This window comes from Ursus maritimus, unplaced genomic scaffold, assembly GCF_017311325.1.
Source record: "Ursus maritimus isolate PB19 unplaced genomic scaffold, ASM1731132v1 scaffold_28, whole genome shotgun sequence".
Taxonomy (NCBI): domain Eukaryota; kingdom Metazoa; phylum Chordata; class Mammalia; order Carnivora; family Ursidae; genus Ursus; species Ursus maritimus.
The window spans coordinates 1,058,186-1,069,918 of NW_024425341.1; the positions used below are offsets into that span (position 1 = coordinate 1,058,186).

The 11,733-nt window shown below is 46.0% G+C and overlaps 1 protein-coding gene across 2 annotated transcripts in view; it reads left to right on the forward strand.

Moving 5' to 3' along the window:
- The window catches only part of SH2D4A (SH2 domain containing 4A), a 53,257-nt gene extending 42,066 nt beyond the window's left edge, over positions 1-11,191 (forward strand). For both annotated transcript variants that reach the window (XM_008706264.2, XM_040643191.1), the window contains 2 exons: positions 9,573-9,793; positions 10,285-11,191. In XM_008706264.2, coding sequence (XP_008704486.1) covers positions 9,573-9,793; positions 10,285-10,377 — 314 coding nt within the window. In that variant the 3' untranslated portion in view covers positions 10,378-11,191. The remainder of the gene's footprint in view (positions 1-9,572; positions 9,794-10,284) is intronic.
- Positions 11,192-11,733: the final 542 nt, after the last annotated feature.

An 11,733-nucleotide genomic window follows, 5' to 3' on the forward strand; every position in this document is an offset into this window, starting at 1 on the left:
TAGAAATGGAATCTATATATTTTGTGGTAGTGGTTACCTAACTTCATACATTTGTCAAAATCGATCATTTGCACTTAAAATTGGTGAATTTTATCGTATATAAATTATATCTCAAGCTGATTTTTAAAAAATGTAAAGTCCAAGAGGCGCAGAGTTTTCTTAGCTCTTTGCATAGAAAGATAGTGCAGCTGACCCTTGAACAATGTGGGAGTTGGGGTGCCAACCCTTTGCACAGTTGAAAATCCACAAATAAATTTGGACTTCCCAGAAACTTAACTACGAACTGCCTACTGTCGACCACAAGACTTACTAATAACATAAACAGTTAATTAACACATATTTTTTATGTTATATGTATGATAATATTCTTATAATAAAGTAAAGAAAACATTATTAAGAAAATCATAAGAAAGAGAAAATACATTTACAGTACTGTATCAAAAAAAAAATCCACATACAAGTGCACCCATGCAGTTCAAACCTGTGTTGAGGGTTAACTATATAGTGTAAGCTTAGCGCAAGACTCCAAGACCAGAAAACCTAGGTTTGAGTTATGTCGTTCTCCTCTTTCAAGTGGGGTTAATAATATCTACACTGTCGTTTTTTTTTTTTAAGTGTATCATCTGATATATGTAACATACTTAGAACAGTGCCTGGCACATAGTGTTTCTGTTACTATGGCTCACCAGAACTGAACAGCTTAAAAGTAAATTCACCATTCCTGCTCTCTCTGCCTTTCTCTTCATTATAATCCTAATCCTGCCACAAAATATTGCCATAATAGCATCATATATGAGGATTATGCAGCACTTCAATAAAATAGATCTTAATTATTGCTAAAACTGTCCTATGCTATTTTAACAAGTATTTACTTAGGATCTGTCCTTAAAAATCCCAGAACCCAGGAGGTCACCCAGAAAGCAACAGGAATTTGGAAGGACAAAAGGACAACTGCCCAGACAGGGAATAAAGTTGTTTAGAAAAGTTGAGCAGAACATTGCCAGTCGAGGTTGAGCACAGGGTCGGGAGGGAAGGCACAGAGAGATGGGAATGAGTCCTAGACATGCTAAAATAATATCTTCTATTTTCTAGATTTAAAATCTTCTGAATACTGTAATTAAGTCTGTTTGGTTTTGTTTCCTTAGGAAGGATTGTTTTCTTCTCTCTCTATCACCCTCCTCTCATCCTGTCGGACTGCCATGACCCTGAAATACAGTCCTTGTGTGTACTCGTTTCCTTCTCGCATCTGGTCACCGCATTAGAGCAGTCTGTAAGACACACGTTACGGTCTGGAATGTTTGTAAAGTTGGAGATTCGTGTTGGGAGCCCTCCTGGCTAAATTTAATGTCCTGCAAAGTCATTTTACTTTTTCTGATTCCTGGTTATGAGTATCCAAAGTGTGTAGATATCTAATTAACTATACTCACATGTTTTTTTATACTTCTTCAAGCAGAGGGCCAACAAATGAATAAAACTGAAGTTTGAAGTCTGTTCAGAAACCTACAGACTCATTTCTTCACTCTCTCCATTAGCATACCCTGTCTCCTGTTAATATGCAGCAGTGTTCAGGAGCTTAGAATTCAGCGGGGACTGGAAGTAGGAAGGGGAGGGGAAGCTAGCAATAAGTGTATAAACAAATTTCTGATTTAGGAATTTTCTAATTGCTTCTGTTGTTGGAGAATTCACATATTTGCGTTATGCACCAATAGCTGATCATTACGCCTCTGAAATGTAATGCATGCTTCCTTATTCAAATATGGATATAATTAGCCTGCTGGGGAAATGTTTCCATCCTGATCTGTTGTGGATGTCTTTTGCTGTCATGGTTTATAATTGAACCTGCCTCTCAATGCTTTTAGTCCCAATATTTTATATTTTAAGCTACTTAAAAAGCAAATCCCTTTCACATCTGTGGGATTTCGGTACAGTTCACACTGCAGCTATTTTGATTGCTTCCATTTTTGACACATGCCTCCAAAGTTTCCTTCTGCTGGGAGAGCAAGTCCTATCCGGTTCTGTGGAGGCAGCTGCTCTCCGGGACTTTGGTTCTCTGGAGCCGAGCATCCGTATGGAGTCCTGCGTCCCACTCCCCGGGCACGTGCCAGCCCACACCCCCTGCTGCGCAGTCCCCGAGGCTGACTGCACACAATGGGAGGGATGGCACAGACAAAGCCTCCCGGAGCCTGCCCAAGGTTTCGGTCAGGCTAAAATCTTAATGAACCTGGGAACTGGCACTCATAAGTGATAATCTGTCCTTCAACTATTTTGCTGAGGAGTGGTGATTTGTTCATTGTGGGGCCATCAGATTTCTACCCCCGCCCCCCACAGAGAGACTTTCAAGCTTCTGTCTTTACTAAGCACATCCTGCCTTGCTCACATATATGATTCAAACACTTCGTGGAGTGGGCTAGGCTGCGGCCAGCAGCAAGAATATGTCATGTTTGTGTGTGGCAGGGAAGGACAATGGCAGGTGCCTACCCCGGCAGTCACTGTCCTACCCTGGAGAGGGACCGGCATAGCTTTCGCACGGAGCCCTGGGACTTCACCTGCATTTTAGCATGAAGGCTTCATCTACATTAAACATCAGAGCGCTTTGAATTATTCTCCATAGTTCTCCTATCTGACTGCCCAGTATTCATTCAGATTTCCAAAGTAACTGAAGAGGAAACATAAAGAAGGTAAAGCTATGTACATTTATTCAGTCTTGAAAAGAGCTAGCTTTTCTGCAGCACATACTATGCATTATTATGTGGTTTTTTGGAAGAACCTGACTTTTCTTATAAATTACCCAGTGCAGCAAACTAGCTGCAAAAATGTTAGTATGTATTTCCATTAATGTTGGGAATAGTCCATTAACCCCAAAGGCCTTGCTTACTTGAGTTTTTCAAATGATGCACTTGAGTCTTCCCCTAATGCTGCCAGTCACTGAGTGTCATGGCCTGCATGTGCCCTGGAGCCCCATGCTTGCCATTACCGATGCCCAGGGCTCCGGTCTTGTAGTTTACACTGTGTTCTTGGAGCGACCTAAAAGGACCTTGCAGGCAAGGAAAGGGGGGACTGGGTGGGTGAGGGGCAAAAGAGAGTGACTTGCTTTGGGGGTTCGACTTCAGATTTTTTATGGAAAGGAGGATTCCGGTATTTACAGAAGTACTTTTATTTATTTTTATTTTTTTATTTTTTAAATATATTCCCAACTATGATTTTATTTTATTTTATTTTTTTAGATTTTTTTTTAAATTTATTTATTCGACAGAGAGAGAGACAGCCAGCGAGAGAGGGAACACAAGCAGGGGGAGTGGGAGAGGAAGAAGCAGGCTTCCCGTGGAGGAGCCTGACGCGGGGCTCGATCCCAGAACTCTGGGATCATGCCCTGAGACAAAGGCAGACGTTTAACGACTAAGCCACCAGGCGCCACTACAGAAGTACTTTTAATCTGTGCTTTCATTGCCAGAGTTTTCTTTGTCATCACATGGTCTGATTATAAAATTTGGANNCTCTTTCTGTATGCTGGGAAAGAAGGCAGCAGAGTGTAGTGGTTAAGAGCACTTTTCTGGGGCCAAATCCCAGCCCCCACCAACCAGCTGTATGGCCTTAGGCAAGTCACGTGACGTCTGAACGTCTGTCTCTCTGTATAATGCCGACAGTGATTTTACCTGCCTCACAGAATCATTCGAAAGATTCATGAGTTAATAATATGTGAGGTACTTAGAGCTGAATGTGACACACAGGAAGCCCTAATAAGCATTAGCCATTACGGCAATGAAGAAAGAACAAGTGATGTAATTTTAATTCTTGAATTATTAAGGAAACAGTATGAATAATATTTTGAGAGCTCTATTTTTCCTCATCCCAAGGGGCCTGAGACCTGAAGGGTGAGAGCTTGGCATCACAGTGTATCTCCCTCTAGATAGAGGGTCTAGCGCGGGTCCCAGAGCCTCTCCGAAAATACTTCCTTTAAATATTGACGGGGTTAAGGAAAGCATAATGAAGGAAGTAGTGGGAAAATACAGAGCTCGTGTCCAAGTTTAAGACCTCCTATGGATAATGTGTGCACTTTGCATTTAGCAGGGTTGCTACTTGGGAAGAAGTTCTTCTAAAACTCCGTGTTTTCTTTTATTCACCCCTGATCTAGTCACTTTGTAGTGTGGGACTTTGAGGTCACCTTAACAGCGGAGGTGAGTTCCTTCATGAAAGTTTTCTTAGCGTTGTCTCCTCCCTGCAGGGTATTCCGGGCAGCCCAAGAAGCAGAGAATATAGGACAGATGACAAAAGAAGGAATGAGAGCTTCTTGGCAGAGCTCTGGAAGGGCAGCCCCCAGGCAGCTCTCAGCAGATCTGAGGTGTAGTCCAGGGAAATGTTGAAGGCTGCCGTGCTCTGGGGCTTTTCCATCTCTGGCAACAGGCATCCTGAGCTTAGGGGTGGTGGCAGAGGTCATTGATGCATTGATTCTACATCCAGGTGACTCTACTTAAGTCATCACTGAAAGAGACATCTGCTCTATGTTGCCTGGTCAGGAGCACCTGGGTGGCACAGTCAGTTGAGCGTCCAACTCTTGATTTTGGCTCAGGTCATGATCTCAGCCTCAGGTCATGATTTCGGGGTCCTGGGATCAAGCCCTACATCAGGCTCCAGGCTCAACTGGGAATCTGCTTCGGGATTCTCTCTATCCCCCAGCACCACACCACCCACCCCCACCCCCGCTGTATGTTGCCCACGTTAGAAATGAACACCTCTTTGTGAAATAAATGCTCATAGTTTATTTTCAGACAATTTCAGGAAAATTTCATGAGCCCAGGGGGTTAAAAAGCAAAATACTTGAGTGAGAGACAAGAGACCTGAAACCATCACTAACTAATCCTATAGCCTTGGGCATATACCTATTCTTCAGTTTTCCCATCTGTGTGGAAATGGTAATAATACCAGTTCTATTTATTTTGAATTGTTTGGGAATTAAATGAAATAGTAAGTGGAGGCACGTTAAGCAGTGCAAAATGCTAGCACAGGGGTAGTATTCTGGTTGAGCGGGTGAGAGCCTGGACTCTGGGGTCAGATTGCCTGGGTTCAAGACCAGTGCTTCTCCTGCCTACCTAAGTGACCTGAAGCACATTATGAACTCTCTGTGATGCAGGTGTTGCTCATCGGAGATTTGAGGGTAGGAACGGTACCTGTCTGTCAGGCTGCTTTGAGGATTAAATGAAGTAATGCACCATTTGAGGAGTGCCAGGCAAACATTAAGAACTTTATATACTACTATTACTTGGTTACCTTTCATTTGGTTTTTAAACACGTATTTTCCAGATTCCGGACGTAGGTCATACAGATGTACACATATAAACAAAGTTAGTGGTGCTTCAGAGAAACCCAGAATGCACCCCTGGTCCTTATACATAATAATGCTCAGACTAGAGGCAATGGCTGCATGGAAGTGTCCCAGAGAAGAAAATTTCTGACCTGATTATAAGACAGAATTACTCATCAGACCTTTCTGGGCATCTTGTAAATGACAGGTGCTGAGAGTGTGAAAATAAATAAGGTGTGGTAGTTGCCTTCTAGGAGATCACAAGGATATGGGGCAGGGAGAGACAGAGTCGAATGTGCTGTAAGTGCTCTGATAGAGCTGTGGATGGTACATGCCAGGATGGGGGGGGGGAGCCAGGGGAGACCCCGGATAGACCGGGTGAGTCTCAGGTGGAGGTGGGAATGTGCTCAGCAGGTATAGAGGAACCTTGACTTACTGCTCAGGGAGAAGTCAAAAAACTTCATGCTATTGAGTTGCATCTTGGAGAACGAGTAGGTATTTTCCAGAAGGAAGTCGAGGAGAAGGGCATCCCACTGACCTGTCCTCCTTCTGTAGGGTGGCTGCTGCCACTTGGATTTCCGAGGGCGATGCTAGGGTTTCTGAGTTATTTCAAGTCTCTTAGGGTCTATTCACCCTCTTTTGTGCAAAAAATAGTCCTCCTGGGCCTGTCATGGGGCTTTCCCTTCACTCCAGTGGGTTTAAAGCTGTGCTGTCCAATATGGTAGCCACTAGTTATATGTGACTCTTTACACCAAAATTAATTAAAATCAAATAAAATGAAAGGTTGAGTCACACTAGCTACATTTCAGGTACTCAGTAGCCACTTGTGGCTAATGGCTTCCACATGGCCAGCCCAGGCATTTCCATTGCCACAGAAAATTCTGTTGAATAGCACTGTCCTAGAGCGTGCCCTGGCATCATACATAGAAAGGAGTGGGACGTTCCTCTCTGCTCCCCCCCAACTCCTGCTGTTGTGAACCTCCAGGCTGGGTGTTGAGGCTCTCAGGGGTTGTAGCCAGCTCTGCCCCCGGCTCTTCAAGAGGCAGAAGCTATCCAGTAAGACCTTGCTTACGCAGTGACATCTGCTTTCTTCTAGACTGTAGTTGTTCTGGCACCCCCCGCCTGGATGCAGCTTAAAATAGAGCAGTGCTGGGGGAAGATCTGGCTCATTTCAAAAATTGATGAAGTAAAAGAAAGCTTTTTATTTACTCCTCGTCGCTAGAACAGAAATCCTCCTGTGAACTCACATAGGCTTGGTTCTTATAATACATGTGGAGGGAGCTGGTCAGAGGAAGGCTGCCTGGAGGCATCACTGCCTTTAGGGAGCCGGATAAAGACCACTGCTTCAGAATTCTTAGAGTCATGCACCAGGGTAAGGAGATTGCCCGAGTCCACAGCGATTAATATCTCACCCTGGATTTTGGCTTTGTGGTCAAGAACGCTCTTTGCAGGCAGACAAAGCTCTCTGCTTGGCAGCAATCATAGCCAAGCCTCTCCACCTTCAATGGAATCGTGACAAATAGTACATGGACCAGTATCATCAGATGAGCCAAAAGAGGATGCTCTTCAGGAACGATAATGCTGTGGTGAAGCAGAAAGAACAAAGTGTGGTCTCCACACACTTCACTTCTGAACCAGCCGTCAGAACCACTGTGTTTGAGTCTCCGTTATGACTTATGATTGCCACAAAATCATTTCATTGTGTTCTGGTGTCTCTGGAGGTTACACAGCGCCAAGACCTGCATGTCGTGGGCAATAATACGGTTTGAGAGGCTCTTGGGAAGTTTGATTTAGAGCTACTATCTGACCTGATTTTAGGAGGAACTTAACCTAACTTAATCCAGGTTCGGTTATAATTTTCCAGAATAGCTTTCATTTTAGGAACCTAAATCCATCTGGATAACATGCCAATGTTATAAATTATAACATCTACCCCATCTGTTGAAGTAACTTGGAATTTCAGAGTTAGCCTGTCAGTAAGTCTGGAAGAAGAGAGAAATCTTTTTTCCAGAGTGCTTGCTTCTCCTTCACTCACCTCCAAGGGGAGTTTTCAATGTTCAGTGAAAAATATCCCTGGTTTCATGGACAATCAAATGCCGAGTCTTGAAACTTCAGTCATGTTTAGTCCTGGGGTAGGCTGGTTACCTGTTGCCTTGTTTCAGATTATGGTTGTCATCTGTAATTTGTCAAGAGGCTTGGGTGTGTTTAGAAAGGTAGAACAGACCAACGGAAGCAGCAGTCCGTACCTGTTGCAGCTTATATGGGCACCCCTTGAGCACCTGAAGTGGACAGTGCAGCAGCTGACCCAGGAGGCTCACTCAGTGTCGGCGGTGCCTGCAGTTTCCATTGGCCCACGTCGCATCAAAGAAAGGGCAGGAGGGTAACTGGAGGTGATGCAAATAATGCACAGTCATCGGTAACCTTGCTGGGCCTCGGTGCAGTCGAGCTGGAGATCTCAGAAGAGAGGCCAGGACTCTTCCAGGGATAGCTCCTATCTGGGAGTGGGGGGATCTGCCAAGCCGTTTCAACACCCCCAGTTCTAATCCTGGTGTTTCACTGGGGTTGAGCCTCACAGGGGTTGAACACTGTGACTTTGAGGTGCAGCCCTGGGGCCTCCCGAAAAGTACATGGGAGAAGAGAAGGCAGAAGGGCTGGTTGGTTGGTCTTGGCTAGGAGAGAACTGGTGACTTTTTATTCCCCTCTTTATTAAAGGTCTACTTACAAAAAATAAAATAGAGATGGCTTTTTTAAAAAAGATGTATTTATTTGAGAGAGAGAGAGAGAGAGAGAGAGCAGGTGCGACAGCAGGGGGGAGGGGCAGAGGGAGAGGGAGAGAGAATCTTAAGCAGACTCCACACTTAGCACGAGGCCCAATGCGGGGCTCAATCTCATGACCCTGAGACCACAACCTGAGCTGAAATCAAGAATCAAGCTCAACCCACTACACCACCCGGGCACCCTAGAAAGTAGCAATGCTTTTATTTGATGTCATAATCTGGGTAATCAGGGTTCTATTCTGGATTAACTTTACTAACAGCACGACTAAAGGGCTATAATCACCCATCCATTGCCTTTTCACCAGGAGGGTTTTTGGGGGGGTTTCCCTGATGGTAAGGTACAGAGTATCAATATGGAGCTAACTGTGGAACAGGAGAAGTAAGAGCTTCTGTCTACCGAGGTGAACGGGATCACGGGGAGAATGCCGCTCGTCCTCCCGAATCCGAGCCTGCTGATGTGGTGAATGACTCCACCTTCTCTCCATGTTGTGTCCGTGCGCTCTCTGCATGTCTCACAACACCACCGATTCGTCTGATGGACTACCGTAGGAATAAGAAGGGAAATCGGGGATAGGAGTCAAACCTCACGAGTTTGGACTAGTTGGGAGAAAAGCTGGTCTGAATTAGTGTGAATTCATGAGGCCTCTAATGTATATATACATATAAAACTTCATATAAATGAAGAGTTTTATTTTGAATATATATGAAGGCAGACATATATGAAGATATAATATATGAGCATATGTGTATCCATATATACATATGTGTATATACTTCTACTCCTTTAAATGCCACTGCAGCATCCTTTAGGAGTAACTACGGTAGAAAGACTTGTAGACCTGGGTCCCTCCTGGTTCTATTACTAACTTGCGGACTCCGAGACCAGGCTACTCAGCACAGCACTATTGATATTTGGGTTGGACGATCCTTTGTAGTGCGAAGCTGTCCTGTGCTCTGTAGGGGGTTTAGCAGTGTCCCCGGCCTCTGTGCACTGGACGCCCATAGCATCCTCTTCCCCCGACAACCAAAATGTCTCTCAGACATTTCCAGACGTTGTCCTGGGGGAGAACCACTGTTTAAGACCAGGCAGGATCACGCTCCAGGCCACAGAGTCCTCATCAAGAAGCCGAGGAGGATACCTTCCAGTCCCCTTCCAGTCCCCTTCCAGCTCGAATGCTTCCAGGACGCCTGTGAAGGGTCCTACCAGACTCAGAGCTGCCTAACACCTGTGGTGTTATAACCGGGTGCACAGGTGGCCACGTATTCTGAAGGTTGAACACTGACACTCTCTTTTCTATTATCCGTTGGCTGCTGTCACCTACCCTGCTTGCCCAGTTGCCAAATACCAGAAGATGAATGATACTGTACTATATTCTTAAGTCCAAAATGGACTTGAATTGCTCTTCCTTTTTACTAAACTTTATCCACACAGCTATAGTAACGGAAGACAGTTCTGGAAATGATTGGGCTGAGACACCTGCTTTTCTTTCCCACAGGGATTCTTACGTTAAGGAGAGCAAATGAGCTTCTGAGCACATGCGAGCCGGGCAGTTTTCTGATCCGCGTCAGTGAAAGGATCAAAGGCTATGCCCTGTCCTACGTCTCCGAGCACGGCTGTAAGCATTTCCTCATAGACGCCTCGGCAGACTCCTACAGCTTCCTGGGCGTGGACCGGCTGCGGCACGCCACCCTGGCGGCGCTGGTGGACTACCACAAGGTGAACCGGTCTGCAGACCGCGTGGGCTCTGTGCCTTGTTGTCCTGCAGCAGCTCTAGCAATGGAAGGCAATTACAAGGAAAAAGGTTGAGATGAGTAACAGGGGGATTAGTCTTTGCTAATTCTTCCGGATAATCAGGATTCTTAATTGCATTTCCTTTATCACTGAACCTAGTTCCTCCTCATACTCAGGGAGAACGCGCTGGGCAGAGAATGTAGGAGATGCTAAATGTCTGTGCACACACTGATCACATCTGAGACCACACTCAGTGAGAAGTCAAGTCCAGAAGGGAAAAGGAGTACATGGTAAATTGCAGATGAGAAAAATCTCTTTTAAGACTGTCATAAACCAATAAAGCTTCATGTAAATCAAGGGCAAACAAGAAGTTATGTACTCTGAGGAGGCAGGGAAGGGCACGGCCTTCTTATCTCTATTGTCCTAACAACCTGCCCACCTACAGCCCAGTCTGATCTCTGCCTTCTGATTCACAGGAGGTACCCATAACTTCCCTGGGGAAAGAGCTCCTTCTGTACCCCTGCAGTCAGCAGGACGAGCCGCCCGACTACCTGGAGCTCTTCAAGTGACAGCCTCCGTCGTGTCATCCCGCACCCTCCAGCCGGCCTTTCCTCTGGGTCAACGCTGCTGAACTAGACCTTTGTGAAGCCAAAGTTAGCCTGCAGCAGAGCCAACACTGATCACCGGGAAGTGCCCTGGGAGCCCCATGGAAATCTCTCTTCTGCACAAATGCTGGAGTTTATTCACTCCGAACGTAAAGGGAGATGATCCCCAATTTCAGCAACTACCTAACATGAAGGATACAACCTTAATGATGTATATAAAATGAACAAAGAAGAAATTGAAACCTTTTCGGAATTAAGGCGTACTTCAAAAACCAGTAGCTGCTGGGAACTATCTTATGACCTTTGCGGTCCCTCTTTGCATCATTTGAAAATGTCTCAGGACTGTGTTTATATTAAGTTCCGTGTTGGCTTCGGGGAGCTGGCAGAAAAGGCTTCACTGGTGGCTGAAACAACCCTGCAAACACACTTCATTTATTATGCATGTTGGAGGCAGTAAGGAAAAGACATGGAAAAACCAAAGTTGGGAATGTAAATTGAGGAGTTAAAACCGTAGGAGGAGAGGCTTAACGCGGCAGGAAATACTGCAGACTGTAGGGAGTGGGCGTTTCCTCGTTCTGGACAACAGGACAGTGCTCGCCCTGTCCACTCTGGCGCACACGCGAGGTGCTGTGTGTTAGTGCTGACAGACCAGCACAGAGGGTGCACTGTTGCAGGACTACTTGTCCTGGGTGGGATGGTGTCCCCAGGAAGATAGGTGGAAGTCCCAAACCCTGGTACCTGTGAATGTGACCTTAGTTGGGAAGAGGGTCTTTGCCGATGTGATGGACCCTCCACCCAAGGACTGGCAGCCTTATAGGGAGAGAGGGATTGGGGAACAGAGACCTGCAGAGGGGAGGCGGCCATGGGACCACAGAGGCACAGACTGGTGATGCGGCTGCAAGCCAGGGAATGCCAAGGAGTGCTGGCCGCCCCCACAAGCCAGGACCCTCCCTGGAGCCTTAGAGGGGAATGTGGCCTTGCTGACACTTGGTTTCAGACTTCGAGCCTCCAGATTTATAAGAGAATAAATTTCTGTTGTCTTAAGCCACTGAGTTTACGGTAATTTCTTAGAGCAGCCCTTGGAAACTCACACAGAAGTTCACGTCATTACAGAAGCTGATGGGCATCACGTACCATCTGTGGCTCTACTGCCTGCCCTCCTGCTAAGGAAAGAAGAGGGGAGAGGACAGTAAGCGCCCAGCCGGCTCTGCTCCGCTCTGGGGTGCAGTTTGCTCCATCAGGAATCTTATGCCCCGCTGCGTCCGCACGCCCCACCTGCAAGCAGCTCTCGGCGGGCCCAGCGAGGGGGCTGGGCTCTGC